The sequence below is a fragment of the Macrosteles quadrilineatus genome, unplaced genomic scaffold (genome assembly GCF_028750875.1).
Source record: "Macrosteles quadrilineatus isolate MER2022 unplaced genomic scaffold, UCM_ALF_1.0 Scaffold_2__2_contigs__length_208266976, whole genome shotgun sequence".
Classification (NCBI taxonomy): domain Eukaryota; kingdom Metazoa; phylum Arthropoda; class Insecta; order Hemiptera; family Cicadellidae; genus Macrosteles; species Macrosteles quadrilineatus.
In genome coordinates, this window is record NW_026542595.1 from 76970538 (window position 1) to 76989462 (window position 18925).

Here is an 18925-nt window from a genome sequence, read left to right on the forward strand (position 1 = left end):
GGTTAAGATTATAACTTTGATTGTATCAAAAGTGTTACAATAAATATCAGAAACAACTTGCACCCTAACAGTCAGCTACTCAATTCACCACCTGTGCTAGAGATCCATTTTCCAGAAAAAAATCAAGAAGAAAGGAGGACTTGGAGATGACTGTTAAAATCAAATGGCTGACATAGTAGAATATTCCCTGTCTGGGCATATTACTACCATTCTTTAACTATGCTATCAAAGAATTTCAGTCTATGTTCTTAAATTAAGGGCAAGATGATAACTTGATTGTATCAAAAGTGTTGACTGGCTGACATAGTTTTCTTTCAAAAGCTGTTATCGGCAGAACATGAGGAAGCAGGATATATATTAGACTCAATCAATAAAAGAGTAATAAGTTTATGGAAAAAAAATTTATTGTGATATTTGAGATTCAGTGAACGGGAATGAAACATTCAATGGCACAGAGATTCACAATGCAGCCAACTTCATAATTTGTCTACATGCAGCTCATATAGTGGAAATGAACTGTGTCTCTTAAATCTCAGTTGAAATAAATTATATATATTATATCCAAATTAGCTGAACATCTTTTTTAATACTTCCTTGTTGAGGGTTTAGAAAAAGTTCAAAGCTTTAGATCCAACGAAGGATACATTTTCAGGCACCACCATGTATGCCTACATGCATTTCGTGAAATAGCGGCTTATTTGATTGTTAAATAAGATTACATTTTTTCATTAATTGTGTTGTTCAGGCTTTCTTACACAGGTGTGAACTCAGAACTGGCAGACAATTACAACACTGTCCCCTCATCATCGCTCACACCAAAGTATGTGAAAGCCATATCATGTGAATTCATGTATTGTACAGCTTGATTAGGTACTGTTTAAGTAGGATCTTCCTTAACTATAATAGCATATGGCGTAATTACTCATCCGTGAAGTATTATTAGTTGAATTATAAAAATACACAATTGAAATATGATCAAACTACGTTTACAATTTATATGACAAAAAAAGAATTATGTCAAACTAGATCTTGCAATGAGCCAGATCAAAAGGTCCCAGCAACCATGGTTATTAGTTATTAGTTTTTTCCATCATACTAAATGATTGTAGACCCACCAGAATTATGGAATTTCAGGGATGGATATGGAAGTTATAAATTAACAATCTGTTGTACTCTCAAGATAAATTGTGTCTACCTCTTCAACCCGTCTCCAAGCATTTAAGTTAATGCCTAGAGGCTGTCAGACAAGTATATAGGATCCTCAAAGGCCTCTAAGAGTACGATTAGAAAAGATATCTTAATTCAGATACTGTTAGGAAGTTCAATGTAAAAAAATCTGAATGCTATCAAGGGTCATCAAGCATTGGGCAACTATTTATGTTGGTCCAAACAATTTTCTGGGGACATTGGTATTGTATTTATATTAAGAATACTAGATAAATAACCTATTTACAGTTAGAGGAGTGGAATTAAAACATCATGACAATAACAATTTAACAAAAATATTTGTATTTACATTTTGTACATAGTAAAATTTGTTATCAACAAATAAGTAGGCCTAACATTTGTAATTTGCTCCTTTTCCAATATGGCCAGTCCAAATTTTTTGGATGAGTATATAAACTTTATTAAGGCACTCTCATGATATGAGAGGATATTATCATCATTCCAAAATATCACTAAAGGTATGATGATTTCAAAGTCCATCCAATCAGAACTTATGCAAGATCTGAAAAAAATTGAGATCGATCTATCACATTAGACGAAGGCAAATTCAATGGCTTCTTGCTATCAGCAACTGATGCAAGGAGATCTGAGTCTTCAAAATAGCCAACAGGCCAGAACCGTAGCTTGTTGTCCAGAGAGCAAGACGCAACATACGCTCCATCATGGCTGATGTCCAGAGCCTCTACTGAGAGACTGTGTTGGCCCACCACACCTAACTGTTTGTGAGGGAACAGATAAGTGGCCCTGCAAACATCGAGACACTCTAATTAGTCACCTGACTACTTAACACGGTAAAGTCGATTGGAATGTTACTTGACAATATAGTAACATAAAGATAATTATTCTTTTCAATAGAGAATGGTAGCCTAAGTATAAAATTTTAATTACAAACCTTATAACATCATTTGCACTATTATTTTTGGTTTTGATATAAAAATATTAAAAATAAACACTACGGTACTTATAAATCAAGAGTTATATTAATCCAAAACATCTATTAAGAGAGGGAATTTTACTGTATTCAAATATAAAAGTATTGCCATGATCAATGTAGTAGATAAACATAGATAAAAGAAGGTGATCAAAATGTTGCGTTTATGACAGATGTTCACGGTTTTGAGATAAAGAAACAATATTATGGCAATTTACATACATACAAATGTATGGTTGTAATGAAATGTTACCACATTTAATGCTAATTGTAACAATTTTGGTAATTCAAACAAGGTCTGATTCCAGTGATTCCCAATCAGTTTGGATTTCGGGGACTCTAGAGTAGTTGTGACTAAAGTTCTTATGCAAGTTGATATATAAAACACTTTATGGTCACAGGCCACTTTGTCTATCATTGGGTGAAATGTTGTAGAGACGCCAAACAGTAGAAGAAATAGGAATCTTTGGACTTACTCATTCTGACTTTAAATAGTGCATTACCTGATGCAGCCATCCTCCCATCCTGTTAGAACAATGTTTTCACTGACAGGCACCATGCAACTGATGGACTTCTTGGATGTCCACGGTAAGTCATCAGTGTGAAGACCAAACTGTCCCCACTTGTAGAACACTAGCGAGCCCCTGGCCGAACCAACTACTAACTTGGTCTCCTTGCGGAACAATCCAGCACAGGTGAACTCTGCCTCATACAGCTCTGACTGAGAAACCGAAAAAAATACAAATGTTACAACATAAGGGCTTTAGTTAAGGTGAGGTGTTAAAGGACGTATCCATTATTATTAATCAAAGCTGGATGTTTGATGTATAATTTACCACAGTGGAAACTTTCCTATAGATAACCTGCCATTTAGAGAGCTGTAAGATACAGTGAAACTGGCCAATTTCAAGACTAAAGGTAAGTTGGTTGGGAAACACCTTTAAAGAAATCTATATGATGAAGAGTTCATGAAGGGCACAAGGTGACCACAAGGAATTTAAGTCTCTCCGTCTTGGAGGCAACGAATGAAAAGGGAAGCACAAGAAGTTGACAAGAGTTTAAGGGGACTTAAAAGCACAAAACTACATTTTAACTTAGTTGAAATTTAATTTATTATTATAAATATAAAAATACAATGCAGTATCATACTTTCTCAGATGAAAAATAAATAAACTCATCAATTTATGGATTACATTTTCACTTATAATTGGTCTGTGTATCCTATCCAGCGAGATGGGACAAGTGGGATCAATTTGCGAGTGGTAAACTACCTGAATATGAAGACATTTCCCAGCAATATCAAAAGACGTGACAGTCCCCTCTCCACTAGTGCACACCAAGTATCTGGCTTCCTCATTGGTGAGAATCTTGCTGATGTAATCCTCCATCTTTTTGGATGAAAATACATGTGTCCTTTGCCTCAAGTCCCACACTAAATGATACAACACAATGCACTCTTAGAAACACTTAAATTGAAATCCATACTGTAACTGAGGTGAACAGGGAAATCTATTGTTAGGGAGCTTTTGATAAAGTTTAAAATACTGGTGATGAAATTTTTAAACAGATAATTTTTTTTATTTTCAATATATAATGTAAAAAACAAGTGGTAGCTGAATAGGGTACAAAAAACAACCTTTGACTATTGATACAAATTCTGTACACAATAGTTAATGTTACAACATAACATATCTACACTGTATAGGACTAAACACTGTTTATTTTAACGGATTAGAATTGCATTTAAATAAGAATGTAACAGCTAGAAAAATGAATGTGTAATTAAATTACTAACACAGAGTTATTAAATTTTCATAACATAAAACTTACTTCGAACAACACCATTTTCATCACCAGTTGCAATTAAATTTTCATTGATGACAGCTAGAGTATATAACGGATCCCTGAAACAAAATTTGCAAGATTAATATTCTAATAAGGAATGCACAAACCCTCATAAAATTCTAGACAACATCCCATTTAATTCTGATGCTTTCAAAACAAGGCGTAGGGATTTGAATTCTACTAATTACCAGTAGCTAAACAATGTTATTCGTTAAATTCATTGCATCCAAATAGTCGTTCAATGCCACTGAATGGATGAATATTGTATTTATTTTTACAAAACAATATCATGAAGAATTTTATAAAACTAAATGAATAAAACTAAATTAATGAATATGCCTAGCCTATCTCTTTATTGGCAGATAATGATTAGACAACAGCATAACTCCTAAACAGGTGTTATTGTGAGATAAGACCACACAGTGCTTTATTTTCTCAGACTGAGTCTATAAAACTACCTTGTATAAAATTTCTCTCTTCTGTCACTGCTATTTCACTCTTTTGCCATCTCTAATAAGACAATTTTTGCACATTTTAAGTGTCGGTCACTACGTTTGCCCACAATTGTGTATAGTAGCAGGTAATGTTGTAAGAGACATTAGATTAAGAATTGGTGTTTTTAAGCAAATAAGACCGTTGTAACGAATCCACATACCGTAATGCATTCATCCCATAAAATACAAGATTAGTAATTTTTGACAATTCTTTGAAAAATCAGTAAACATATCTCCAAATAATGTTTACTATAAAGAATTGCCCCAGGACACTTCTGTATTTTTTCTCAAATCAAAACATTATATTATTAATTAACTATGAGTTCAGTCAGTGTATATTTTGAATTCTAGTGAGACCAGGTAGCCAAGAAGACAATTCCAAGCATAAAGTAGGAAACTTACTCATGAGCGTCATCATAAAACTGTCTCAGTTTTCCAGAAGCAACGTCTGTCACCATGATACTCTTATCTGCTGATGCTGTGAACAGAACATTTCCATCCTCCGAGAACTCCACAGATCGGATTGCTTTGTTGTGTACTTCATGGGTAGCCACCAATTCAGTCTTGTCTACACTGTACTTATAACTGAAACAGAAGATTTCTTTTTCACTTTAAGTTGTGTATGGTTGCACTAAAGGAGAATCATAGATGTTTAAATTAACAAAATTACACTGTGTAGCAATTAAGTTTGGGGCTATATTTTTTAAAGCATTTTTTTAAATGAAAAATAGGTAACAGCTGATCAATATAGATAAGATACAGTAAGTAGGAGTCTGCAGGATACAGTATTTTCGCCTTCAGTCTTTACAGTCAATGTACAAACTGGCTTGCTTACGAGTGTAAAATGAATTTTCGCTCAATATAATTGGCTAATTCATACCGCTGTGTGACAACTTACTAAAAACCCAATAATATTGTCCTATTTTTGAACTGTCAATGAGTGCTTCATATGTCTCTCAGGATCAAACTGGCAACCTGAACCTGTATATTACTAAGCAAAATCTTAGACCACTCGGTAATACAACTAACTGATTCAATTACTCGATGTAGAAATAATAATGAGGACAAAATATTAAGAAAACGTGTTTTGGAAAAACTCAAGCAGGGGGGGATAAGTAGATCTGAGGATAAAGATAATTATTCAGTTAGGTTGTGTAGCTGTTAAATAATCTAGTTTACTGACATGAGGGCATCACCAGTAACTGAGCCACCAGCGATTACATCAGAAGTAGGGCTAAAGCTGATGTCTGCCAGGTAGTCCTCCACTTCTACTTCTGGGGGTTTCTCACTGGGCTTCTCTCGAGCTCGCAAGATTGCTGTTATTACAGGGTCTTCTTCATCTTCATTTCCTTCAGCTTCTGTAAAAAATTCATTCAAAATATTGTTTACTTGTCTAGTGATCACAACTTTTAAATAATGTTTAAGAGTAACTTTAAAATGACAATGTTTACCATGTAGCATACCATGTAGCCTGTTAAAAAAACTACTGTATCGAAAGCAGATTTTTAAAATCGCCTGGATTTTGGATGTGAGATACCTTAATGCAAATTTTCATCAAAGTTCAAGGTCAGGTTGAATGCCTAGCCTAGTTGTATTTGAAATGGAACGACTCAAGTTAAATATTTTTTTGTAAGTTGGAGGGAGCACCATTGACAGGCAGATTGACTTACATCTACATTTGCCCTGATGGAGTTGGTGAAACTGAGTGGCACTAGATCCAAGGTCGTTTATGAAAGGGTATATGAGGATATGAGATTGGCATAATAAAACATCTTTTCTTTACATTAACTTACCTGTCTGTAATGAAGATTCGTCCATAACATTGTCATCTTCATCTGTTTCAGGGTATAGCAGTGGGGATGATGAATCACTGTGAGTGTCACTATTAAAGTTAGAAGATTCTGCATCTGAATCAGGACCTTCTTGTTCTTTCCTCAACTCCTCATATGGTGCACCAGAGTGGTCTAAAACAAAAATCATGACGAAATAATGTACTAGGCCTAACTTACTTTGTAACTTATGGCTAGTTAAAAGGATATTATGTTTGATTTTATATGCATGGCTCTCCTGTTTTAACTCTTTTATTCTGCTGTCGTGTGCAACAACACACGTCTTCAATGTTGCTAAAATCGCAAACGTGCACAACAAAACACTGTTTTAGGACTTACTGGCCTTATAGGTTTATCAAATGCCGCAAAACTCAAGATACTCCACTGTCTATATCCCAAAGAAAACATTTACAACTCTTTTTATACTCTATGAGCCATATAACCTAAACACTTATGATTTTTCCATTGGGCTGTGCGTTGTAGACTCGTCCTCAGTGCCGTTGTCTATCGTTTGTCGTCTTGTAAAATGGTGATTGTTATCGTTGTTGTTTACGATAGTTTTATCTGTGGTTTACTGTGTGAAGTTTTAGTAATCTAAAGAAAAATGAGTAAAAAGAATAGACATGATTAACCAGTTGTAGGTCGGCTGGACAGATAGCGACCTGCGCGAGGATTTATCACACATGTAAGAGGAGGTCACTTTCTAAGCGACCGACCTATACTGAAGGCACACTTGTGAGTAACCTTTTGCAGGAGGACAAAAACTTTGTCCATAAAGAGGTTCGAGTGATAGCTTTGTAGAGAAAAATTCTGAATCTGAAACAGAGTCTAGTTCAGAATCAGAAGACTCTGAACTAGTTCTAATTCTAACTGCAGTCAAACCACGCCTTGGAGGTTTAGGTCCAGGTTTCCATGATGATAGTGACAAAGATCTTGACTATGAATCAGAATCAAGTGATAATGATTCAGATTGTGAGAGGACTCTTAAGAGGAGACTCAGGCTGGTTCCAGCCAAAGTGCATGGAGAAATTCAAGATATTTCAAGGATGGAGTGATGTCAAGAGAATATTACAAGATTTGAAGGGGACATTGGATTAATCACTGACTTATTCTAAAAGTGAACCGATGCTCCATTGCTACAGTGCAAATGATTACTTTGCAAATGACAAGTCAAGAAAGTCACGCACAGGATATTTTTGTATGTTTGCTAATGGCATTGTAAGTTGGTAATGTATAGCAGCTTTGTATTACATTGCCAACCACAGACAAGCAGAGTTTGTAGCTGCGATTGAAGCTTCTGTATGGTTGAAATCTATGTTGGGCAAGATATAAGGTAAAGAAATCCAGGATGTTCTTTTTGTGGACAACGCTGGAGCTGTTCGAGGAATTCTGAGTTTCATTAGCGGTCAAAGCACATTCATGTGAGATAGCCTACCAGTATGTAGCAATTCCTTGCAGGTACATTTAATGTACGTCACATGTCTGGGAATGACCAACTGGGCGATTCCATCAAAAGTGAGCCTAGGAGGTTTTTAAAAATTATTATTTAAAACATATTTCATTATGATATTTTTATTTTGAAATATGTATATTTTGTGATGATAAAAGAGTTTTTTCTAAAAACACTTGCATTTATCATTTTTTACATGATTTTTTACGTATACCTCCTTGCTGACATTTAGGACTAATTTGTTTCAGTTTTAGTGAGTATAAAAATAGTTGAATAAAACAGCTGTCTGCCTCAACATCATGAGAATAGTGTCCTCAAACATATAGCTACTCAAGATACATGTCTCATTAAAGTGTAAGTATAATAATTAGTCTGTTATTAATATATATGCAAATTACTGCAGATTGTAACACCCGTAACACAAAACATGTAAAAAGTTTAATAACAGCAAGGGAAATATATTTTTTAGAGTACCCTTTTGTAAAAGTGAGGTTATGTTCATTCCTAACATCATTGTCCTAAAGTTGAAGCATTTTAAAAATTAATTTAATCTGAAATTAGGTGTTACGGGTGTTACTTACTTAGTGTTACGGGTGTTACAATTATCAATGAAACACCCGTAACATAAGATTATTAGATAAAACTTAGTTATAACCATATTTCGGTATTTGTTTATTTAACCATTGACTCATAAGGTTTCATATTCAATTTTTAGTTTAAATGAACAATTTTGTTCCACTAAACAAAGAAGCAAATTACTTAATAACTTAAATAGTTGTATCAAGTAAAGATTATGAACTTACTTGGCCATCCTGTAGTTAGAGGTTAATTGATAGGTTATAGGTTAACCTATTATCTTCAAGGAAGTAAAAGCTTAAAATAGCCTATGTCTGAACTTATTCTTTTATTAAACAAATTCATGATTTACACCTTTGGGATTTCATTTTGTAAGAGATTCATTTTTACCTCGCTATAAAGATCGTAATAAGCCTTGGGATTTGAATTTAGTCTACCTTGTTTGATTTTATTTGTGTCTAGGCTACTCTCATGCATATAGGCCTAAATTATATTTATTATATATATATTTATTTTATTCTATTTTGATTTGAAATATACTACAGTCTTGTTTCAAACATTTGATGGGACCGCTAAGGTTCTGGTTAACCTTGACTGTAAATATGAGTTATGAGACCTATCTTAACAATTACTTGAATTTTTTAGGTCATGGCTCCAGTCAAAGATCGTGTAAAAAAACATAGAGAAGAACTGAAAAAAGACCCAAAGAAGTGGGAAGAATATAAAAGGAAAGAAAGAGAACGTGACAGATTAAGAAGATTAAAAGTAAAGAATAAATTAGATGTGAGTCCTCGTCTTCAAAAAGAAGCTAGAAGAAAAATAAGAGACCGTGTTAAAGCTCAAAGAGAGAAGAAAAAACTTCTTAAAGTAGTGACTTCCGAAATTACGGAAAGTGAATCTCCAATTGGTTCTTACAAGTGTGTCCAGTCCTTTGGAAAGGCTGTTAACAAAATCAAGCAACGTCTCCCTATAGTCCCAATAAAAAAACTGCAGTATTGAAAAAAATTGTTGCAGATGTCCTTGGACCTAGTGTATTGACTAAAAGTCCCTCCCAAAAAGTTCATAAAAATTCAGTGACTGATGAACTTAAGCAGGGCCGTCGACAGGGGGGGGCAGGGGGGGCAAATGCATCGGGGCCCGGCATGTAGAGGGGCCCGGGCCCAAAGTGACTTTTAATTTTTTTAATAAAGGGCCGGGACCTTTTAAGATGATTTCAACTTGATTGGCTCAATTCTGTCCTCAGTTGTGGTTTTTAAACTACCGAGTTGAGGTTGGTACCAATTGACATAAAGAAGTTTGCTTTATTTTTGCTATACATATAATGAACGTATGAATTGTAAGTATTAGAGGTTTTGTTTTTATGAATTACAGCTTTCTTTTTCATTGTATAACGTTGCCACTCACCGAGCCTCAACTTTTAAAACACAACATTTCGTCTATAGACGTCATATTATCATTTCAAGCTTGGTTGCTATGCCTATGTTCTATGTTGCCACATTCTGCCAACTCGTTAAAAGATTTAACTAGTTAAACTTTAAAATTTTGAAGCCAAATCAGTCGACTAGTGCAAAACATGGCAACTATGTTACCCGTACGTTTCTATGTGTAAAATCTATGCAAAACGCATGTAGGTATATTTCAGGCCAGTTTTAGTAGGCCTATAATGGAAATTGTTTAAAATTTACTATAATATTAATTATTAATCTTTTAAATTTACACATTTTTAAACTTTTTGAAGCATTATAAGCTTCAAAGGTTTGTTTGCCTCTACTCATTGAATGTCTTGAATCCCTGTTTGAATGTTTATACAGTCTGCTTTGGTACCCCTTTTATGGACAGTCATGGAATATTCTGTATTTGAAGACAATGACTTTTGTTTGAGTAAATGTACACAAGATATTTCGTCACTAGAATAACAGAATGTCATTATACAGATCTAACGATCTAAAACCTTCAGTTGTTACCTGAATTGCATTAGGGATTTCATTTGTTACAGTGCATTTACTCAAACAAAAGTCATTGTCTTCAAACGATTTTTTTTTAATTTCAGGTCAAGTCCAAAGTTGTAAAAATGAGCTATCAACACAAGTCAGGAGCACAGAAGCGCAAAGAAAGACAAAAAAAGTTAGAACTATCTGCAAAAAAATCAAGAACTTTGTTTGATGTTGGACTAGAACTGAAAGGCAAGCCTTCCAATGAGACTACTACTGATGATATTAGTGTTATTAATATCAGTTGTGACACTTCAAGCCTATTAGAGACTCAGGCTGGCGAGGATGTAACGGGCATTGACGTTGCTGCACCCTCTCATGAAGACCTTACTTCACTAAAACCTGAAGATTTAGACACTCCAATTCCTAACGTAATTATAGAAGACTCTGAAGACAAAACTGTCGAAGTTGATGTTGGTGATTCTTCTGAACGTGTTGATTTAAGGGACAACGACCTGTCTACGCCTGTCCAAAACAATGAAACAATATATTCTTCTTCGGTGCTGGTAATATCTTCGGACCTTGGACAGTTTAATGATATCAACTGTCTTAGTTCAAAGACAATTGAGTCACTTGTTAAAATTGGACCAAATCCTTTTCCCAAGGAACTGCCACATGATGGGAAAAGAGCTTTTCCCCGAAGTGTACTTGTTTCTAAATTAGCAAATGGTGAAACTGTACCTCGAGATTGGCTTTCGTGGAGTGATACTACACAATCTATTCATTGTTTTCCTTGTAGACTGTTTGGGTGTTTGGATACCCCAGATTCAAAAAAATCTGTTTTACTAACCGGAGGTGGTTGGAAAAAAGAGTATTCCTGGAGAAAACTGTATAATAAACTACCAGATCATGAAACTTCTACGAACCATAAAAGATGTTACATTAAATGGAGGGAAATGGAACGAAGTCTTATAAATAACACTGATATTGCCTCAAGATTGGACGAGGAACTCAAAAAGAAAACAGAACATTGGAAAGAACTGTTACAAAGAATACTTTCTGTTGTTTTATTCCTAGCCGAAAGGGGGCTTCCATTTAGAGGAACATCCAGTAAAATTGGGGACACAAACAATGGAAATTTCTTAGGGATCTTGGAATTACTTTCAAAATATGATCCAATATTGAGAGAACATGTTACAAAAGTAAGTCAATCACAAGTGGAAGGGAAAAGACTGCAGGCTCATTATCTATCCCCAGAGTCTCAAAATGAATTTATAGAGGCTTGTGGTGCTAGGGTAACCCAAGCTATACTTGCTGAAAGGAAGAAAGCTAAGTACTTTGGTATTCTTGCCGATGCAACACCTGATACGTCACACACAGAACAAACCACATTTGTATTAAGGTACGTTCTTGAATCTGAAGAAGAATTTAAGATCGCAGAAAGATTTCTGTGCTTTGTTGATTGTAATAAAAAGACTGGCAAAGACATTGCTAATCTGATCCTTGAGCAACTAAACAAATTTAATATACCCTTAGCTGAATGTCGAGGACAGGGCTACGATAATGGTGCCAACATGGCAGGCTTGTATAACGGGGCTCAGGCAATTATTGCTCAAATGAATCCACTGGCTTTGTTTTCGAACTGTGGGGCTCACAGTTTAAACTTATGTGGTGCTAATGCAGCAGAATGCTGTGAGGAAGTCGTCACATTCTTTGGAATGGTTCAAAAGACTTACTCGTTTTTTTCTCGAAGCCCTCAGCGCTGGGAAATTCTAGAAAAACATATAGGATGCTCCTTGCATGGCATATCAGAAACAAGGTGGTCTGCTCGTGTGGAGAGTGTCAAGCCATTTGCAAAACATTTGCCACTCATAAAACGTGCCTTACAGGAATGTACATCTCTGAATTTGACTGCTGAATGTAAAACGGATTTGAAGGGAATGATGAAATACTTAAACTCATTCAAATGTGTTTTGATGGCCACTATTTGGTTAAAAGTCTTGGCTTCGGTTGACATCAGAAATAAAGTTTTACAAGCAAGAGATGCAACGCTTGATGTTGAGGTAGCAAACATTGATGATTTACTTCAAGAGCTGAAAATACTAAGAAACAAGTGGGACACCTTACTCTCCGAAGCCAAATTGGTTGCACAAAACATGAACTACGATTCCCCTTGCGAAATTAATTTTCCTGACAAAAGAAAAAAGAAGAGGAAACTTGCACACGGGGAGAAAGAAGACAGCTCGATCAGTGAAAATGAAGGAGAAACCAAAGAAGAGAGGGAGTTCAAAGTGAATGTTTTCTATAAACTAACAGACGCGGTGATTGGTGGTCTAACCGAAAGATTCAAAGTTGCTGAGAAGTGTAATAAGCTGTTTAATGTTTTATGGAAATACCAAAAATTAGATGAAGATGAAATAAAACAAAAGTGCACATTGCTACAAAGCCATTACTCTGATGATCTAGGGTTGGCACTTGGGGAAGAAGTTGAGCATTTAAAATCCATCCACAACTGCAACTTTGGCACTGAGCCAATGAAACCTCTAGCATTGCTTAACAAACTGAAAAAGTTGAAATTAGAAAATTTGTTTCCAAATGTCTGTGTAGCACTAAGAATCTTTTGCACGATACCAGTTACTGTGGCTGAGGCCGAAAGAAGTTTTAGCAAAATGAAAATAATAAAAAGTGTTTTGAGATCCACCATGGCCCAACAGAGAATGAGCTCATTGGCTCTTTTAGCAATCGAGTCAGAAATGGCCTCAAAGATAAACTTTGAAGACATAATAAGTGATTTTTCACATAAAAGGGCTAGAAGGATCATCCTGTAAAAGTAAATACAGTGATTTTTTGTCATCCGTTTTTAAATTATGAACACTCCACTGACTAATTTTGTATCATTTAGCTTCGTAATTTTTATCTCATTTAACATTTTGTAGCTTCATATTTGTTGACAAACATTTAATTTACTTTTTGTCAATTAAAAAATACTAACTTGAAATTGTGACTTCTGTAGTTTCTTATTTAAATGAGCTCTTCATCAGTATATGTATAAATAGTATTACTTGCGTAAGATTCACACAAATTTGATTGACATTAAAACACAATTTTTTACAATTAAAAATATCTGTTGTATGTCGCTAAATAGCCTAAAAATGTGAGTTTACAGGTCTAATTTTCCAACATTTTCCCGGGGGAGGACCCCCGGACCCCCCTCTGGACTGGGGTAGTAAGTTGCACAGGGGCCCATAAAGTCTCTCAACGGCCCTGAACTTAAGTCTTGTGTTATTGACTTTTTTTTGTCGGGATGATATAAGTCGTCAGGCACCTGGAATCAAAGACGTGAAAATAATCCGAAGAAAGGGAGAAAAAAGGTAAAAATTTAGAAAAGATTTATGGTAATGACAGTTGGAGAAGCATTTTCTGAATTTCAAAAGTGTTTTCCTGAGGCAAACATTGGTAAATCTACTTTTTTCTCTCTTCGACCAGATCATGTGATGCTATTAGCAGATACCCCACATGTGTGTTTGTATATATCATTTTAATTTCATTGAACTACAAAGAGCCCTTCACAAAGAAATTCCTACAATCCCAAACAATCATCAGGAACTAATTGATCAATTATGTTGTAAGCCAATGAATGAAATGTGTATGTCGGGGCAATGTTCAAAATGTCCCTATGACTTAAGTAAATTTATTTCTTCAAATACAGACTTGACAAAACTCACTGTTTGGAAGCAGTGGGAATATGACAGTGCAAGACGTCCTGTCCTTCGGCAACATTCGGCAGATTGCCAAAATGCCCTGGAAAATCTAACTAAGCAGCTACCCAAGTTTAAAAAACACTGCTATGCCAAGAAAATCCAAAGTGATTGTTTTGAAAGGCGCAAAAAAGAGATGATTGATGGTGAAATTGTCATGCAATGGATTTTGCGGAAAACTACGCCCTTATAAGCCAAGATGAGATCCAGAGTACGCATTGGTCGCATAGCCAAGTCACCCAGTTTACATGCTGTGTTTGGTTTCCTGATAACACTTGTTCATCTTATGTGATAGTTAGTAATGATATAGATCACACAGCAAATATGCAGTATATACTTACTTGAAAGCCTTGATTAAAGAAATCAGAAGCACGTACAAACAGTTAAATAAGATTTACATGTTTTCTGATAATTGGGCCCAACAATTCAAAAACAAGTACACTCTGAGTAATCTCTGCTTTTTTCAAACTGACTTTAACTTAGATATTGAGTGGAATTTCTTTTCAAGCTCTCACGGAAAAGGAGCAGTGGACGGAATCGGAGGGACGGTGAAACGAAATGTTTGGACAGCTGTGAAATCAAGGAAAGTGTTAATTGATGATGCGAAAAAATTTCATCATTATGTAGATCAAACATTCAATACAAAAATCAAGTCTTTGTACGTGGACAGAGAAGTAGAAAAAAATGCACCCTTTTTGGACAAAAGATGGGAGAAAGTGTTACCCATACCTGAAATTCAAGCTTGCCACCATTTTCGCCCTTATGATAACAAAGATTTGCTCATTTCTAAGACTGCAGTTTCTTTAATGACAAGAGTTACTGTTTTTGGGTCGGAAGACGAAAAACAACTTGCTGTGAAGAGGCGCTTGAAATATACCGATGTCTATAGTGACTCAGAAAACTCTGACTCTTCTGAATCCATCAACTAGCCTATTTACAAGCGAATGCTGATGAAGACTTAAAACAGAAAGACTATGTAGTGGTTGATTATGAAGGAGAGTATTTTCCCGGCCAAATCACTGAGATTAAACAGGAGGAAAAAAGCTTTCTTTATAAAGTGCAATGTATGACTAAGTCGGGACCAAATTGGAAATGGCCAGTAAACCTTGATGAAATGTTTTACACAAGACAAGAAATAGTTAAAAAGATTGACAGTGTTTCTGTAATACCAGTTTCAAGTACTAGCTAATTTCCTGACAAAAGGCCTACTAGTGTCCAGATTGAAAACCCTGTTAGAGCATGTTAGTTTGAGGGCATATTGTTTTGTTTACAATCATATGGTTTATTATGCCATATAACAAAGTTAACCCTTAGAGTGCCAGGCAAAAAATATAAGTAACGCTCAAAAAATGCCGATGATTTTTCCCGAAGGTCGCGCTAAAAATGCCGAGCGCGATCTGGCGATTAAAATTTCGTATAAATCGAATTTTTGATATTTCGACCAACGAAAATCGATGTATCGCATCTAGTAACTTTCGACTCAATGTTAATATATGGGTTAAAAGAATCCGAGTATCCATTCGGTTGTTATGACAACTGTTCGATCATTACGAATTTTCGTTCTAAAAACGTCCGGTCGGCGGCACTTTTGGCTCGTTTTAAAAACGTCCGGTTCCCCGGACGTTGGCACTCAAAGGGTTAATTTAACTTAAGCTTGACCAAACTGAACAAAATGTAGGCTATAACTTAAGCTACCATAGGCCTAGTTAAGTTAATGAAAATGACAGTAACAAATTATTAAGTTATTACTTAGGCCTAAATAATTTCCCTTTAGGCTATACATTTTACCAATGGCCTTAAAAATAGGAACTAGATGTAACTTAGGTAGCCTACATTAATAATTTCATACCGATACTCAGAAAGGAAAATATTGATACCGGGTACCAGTACAGTTTCTTAACTGGGCTACACTAATATTGATTGAAACTATCTAATTGAAAATATTGATTAATAACTGATATTTTAAAATATATCTATTATAAAATTAAAAAAACCTGGGTACAGTTTCTTAACTGGGCTATGCTAATATCGATTGAAACTACCGATTCGATCAGTAAACCTTCATGCGATTTTTTCACCATCAGCAAGTTTGGTTGGTTAGGTTAGGTTAAGATAGTTTAATTTCATAATAAATATATTTAAAAATATCGATTATTAATCAATATTTTCAATTCGATAGTTACAATCGATATTAGCATAGCCCAGTTAAGAAACTGTACCCAAAAACCTAACCTAACCAACCAAACTTGAAGGTTTAATCGGGTCGATAGTTTCAATCAATATTAGCATAGCCCAGTTAAGAAACTGTACCCTTGATAAGTACTAACTTAGTACCGACTAAGTAATTAAGTAGTACTAACTTCCCTAGGAGTGGGGAGTGAGACGCTAAAAATAACTCACCCTAAGTTATGTCAAATTCACGTGACCTACCCACCTATTAGACTAGGCTAAGGGTAGGCCTCTAGGCTAGTTGAACCTTTAAATAAGGCAGAGGATAACTTACATGTCAGGTAACCTGACCAAACTAGATGTATCGAAGGTAGGTGTATGAATCCGGGCCATACACCTACCATATATCAAATGAAATAATCTATATGGGCTATCAATTGATCCTATAGTCATTCAAATGAGTGTAGGACATAAACTAAAGTGCAGCCGGTCGGCCTATATGGTTATTGTTACTATAGTGTAAGAGACATTATTACTTTCATACAAGAGTTGCACCAAACCCTCAAATGAGATTTAAACCTAGCATGGGTAAACTAGGTTAGGCCTATGCACTATGCTGTACCTCCTACTGTTCGATGCATGTTCCATCCAAACTTACCATTCGTGCTATGCATACTTCAAATAAGTCTCAACCATAGGCTAACCAACACAAGTCTCAACTATAAAAAACACACTGAATTAATTACAAGTATTTACTACAGGTATCAAAATCAAATGGTAAAAATATCAATATTGTATGATTGTTGCATGCTAATCTCCAAATCTCCATTCTCCCTCCGGTCCGGCTTCCGGCAAGTCCGGTCCGGTCCGGTTCCGTTCCGCCAGTCCGGTTCCGTTCCGCCAGTCCCAGTCCGGCACTCACAACACGGCCACACCACACCACGGACCGCGAGCGTTTCAGGGCAGGAATTGGACTAGTCTACTGCGCATGCGCCAGAAAGAACCAATTCAGTTGTACTTGGTCTTCAACGAGTCGACTCACATGAGTTCGACATAACTTACTAGTTCAAGTTCAGTCCAGAGTCCAGTTTCAGTTCAGTTCTGCTGTTAGCTACCTGGCTACCTCCATGACGATTGAAGACTTGATTCTGACATCTCTTTCACCCAAGGCTATTAAAAAGAAAAAGAGGTTGCCTCAGTCACGCGTATGACGTCACCCGCCGACCCAGATCTGTTTACAAATAAATAAATGAAAAACAAACAACAATAACAAAGTACTTGACAGGTGACAGCTGTGTGAATTAAAAGCAGCACCGTCCGGGTCGGCGGGTGACGTCATACGCGCGACTGAGGCAACCTCTTTTTCTTTTTAATAGCCTTGTCTTTCACCCCCATCATCCGTTGCATTTTATTCGGTACTTTAATACTGACTATGGGAATGGACTAAAAATTGGGTTTTCCCATTTTTACCCTAAAAACATTGTTTTTTGTATTTTTCAAGTTATTTTGTGGTACTTGACAAAATTAATAATTTAATTCAGAATATTCCAGAGTACTTTACCAGAATATTCTGAGAATGTTATCCAGATTTCTATAAAAAAAATTTCTTAGAATATTTTTGTTGAGTGATCTGAGTATATTCAAGGAAATTGCCTGGGATGTTGAGAATGATCACAAACATTTTGGAAAATTCCAGGAAATCCTATTATTTTTCATGTTGTATTTAAAGTCCATGCCCTGGAATTTGAGTGAAGCAGAATCATTGCAATTATAAAATAAATTAAAATACCATCCAGAGAAAAGTTTTAGGAATTTTTTACATACTTCAACTCCTTTGTTTGAATAATCTTTATGTTAGTCTGGAATTTTCAGATTTTATTTTAGTTCCTTTATACATTTAAACAGACCAATGCATCTGCAACTACACTTGCAACATAACGATTGCAATACAAAAACACCCATAAATAATAACAATGGTATATAGAAAGCTGTTGTGTTTACTATTTTATATTTTTGAAAGTGCAAGTGATTACACATTGGGATTATGCAAATCTATAGGGTGAAGTGGGGTAAGTGTAACCACGTTTTGGCATAGTTCAGCTTTGACCTCAAATTGCCATCTTGTTATACATGATATAGTTCTAAAAATTTTTATGCATAAACTTTGACTAATGGGCTTTAAAACAATATCTATTATTATAAAAAAATAAAATCTTTTTTGGTAAAAAAATTTTTTAAAAATTTTGCGTTTTGTGGTTACACTTGCCCCAGGGTTCGGGGCAAGTGTAACCCCTGCCTGTTAAAAATATATAAAGCATTGAAAAAGAGACATGGGGCAAGTGGCCAGATTCCAAATCTTTTGCTGATTCCAAGACTTTTTGACTTATTAAAATATCTTAATTTTTACTCAAGTTACGAACTTTTTCGTGAACCTCTTCTCGCGTTTTGTGAAAAACGCAAAACATGCAAAATGGAAAGATTACTGTTAAAACATAAAAAACACAACATTAAATGGTACTTACATGGTTTTTAATGTTGTTTAACATGTGTAGAATAAATCTCACAGTAATATTGTTTTTTTTATTTACATTTGGGCAAGAAAATCCTAAATTATAAAACGGGGTAAGTTTAACGTAAAAGTTATATAACCACTTAAGCAGTTCACTCACAAACAACTATGTTTTTCTTCTCAAACCAACTTAACTTAGTAACAAT

The 18925-nt window shown here is 35.3% G+C and overlaps 1 protein-coding gene across 1 annotated transcript; it reads right to left on the reverse strand.

The window, feature by feature from the left end:
• Positions 1–1530: 1530 nt before the first annotated feature.
• On the reverse strand, positions 1531–17032 carry LOC128986224 (WD repeat-containing protein 55 homolog). The gene is made up of 8 exons (XM_054406454.1): positions 16869–17032; positions 6291–6461; positions 5681–5855; positions 4900–5082; positions 3989–4062; positions 3430–3590; positions 2662–2879; positions 1531–1971 (listed from the first exon to the last, which is right to left on the reverse strand). The coding sequence occupies exons 1-8, from the start codon at positions 16882–16884 to the stop codon at positions 1719–1721; spliced, it is 1251 nt and encodes a 416-aa protein (XP_054262429.1). The 5' UTR covers positions 16885–17032; the 3' UTR covers positions 1531–1718.
• Between the last annotated feature and the right edge of the window lie 1893 nt (positions 17033–18925).

Bases quoted from the DNA above. Each gene is read 5' to 3' on its own strand.
- LOC128986224 (XM_054406454.1), bottom strand. The intron at 5,083-5,680 runs GTCAGTAAACTA...CTTCTGTTTCAG, and splicing joins GTTACTGGTGATGCCCTCAT to TTATAAGTACAGTGTAGACA. The intron at 1,972-2,661 runs GTAATGCACTAT...CGATGTTTGCAG, and splicing joins TGGGAGGATGGCTGCATCAG to GGCCACTTATCTGTTCCCTC.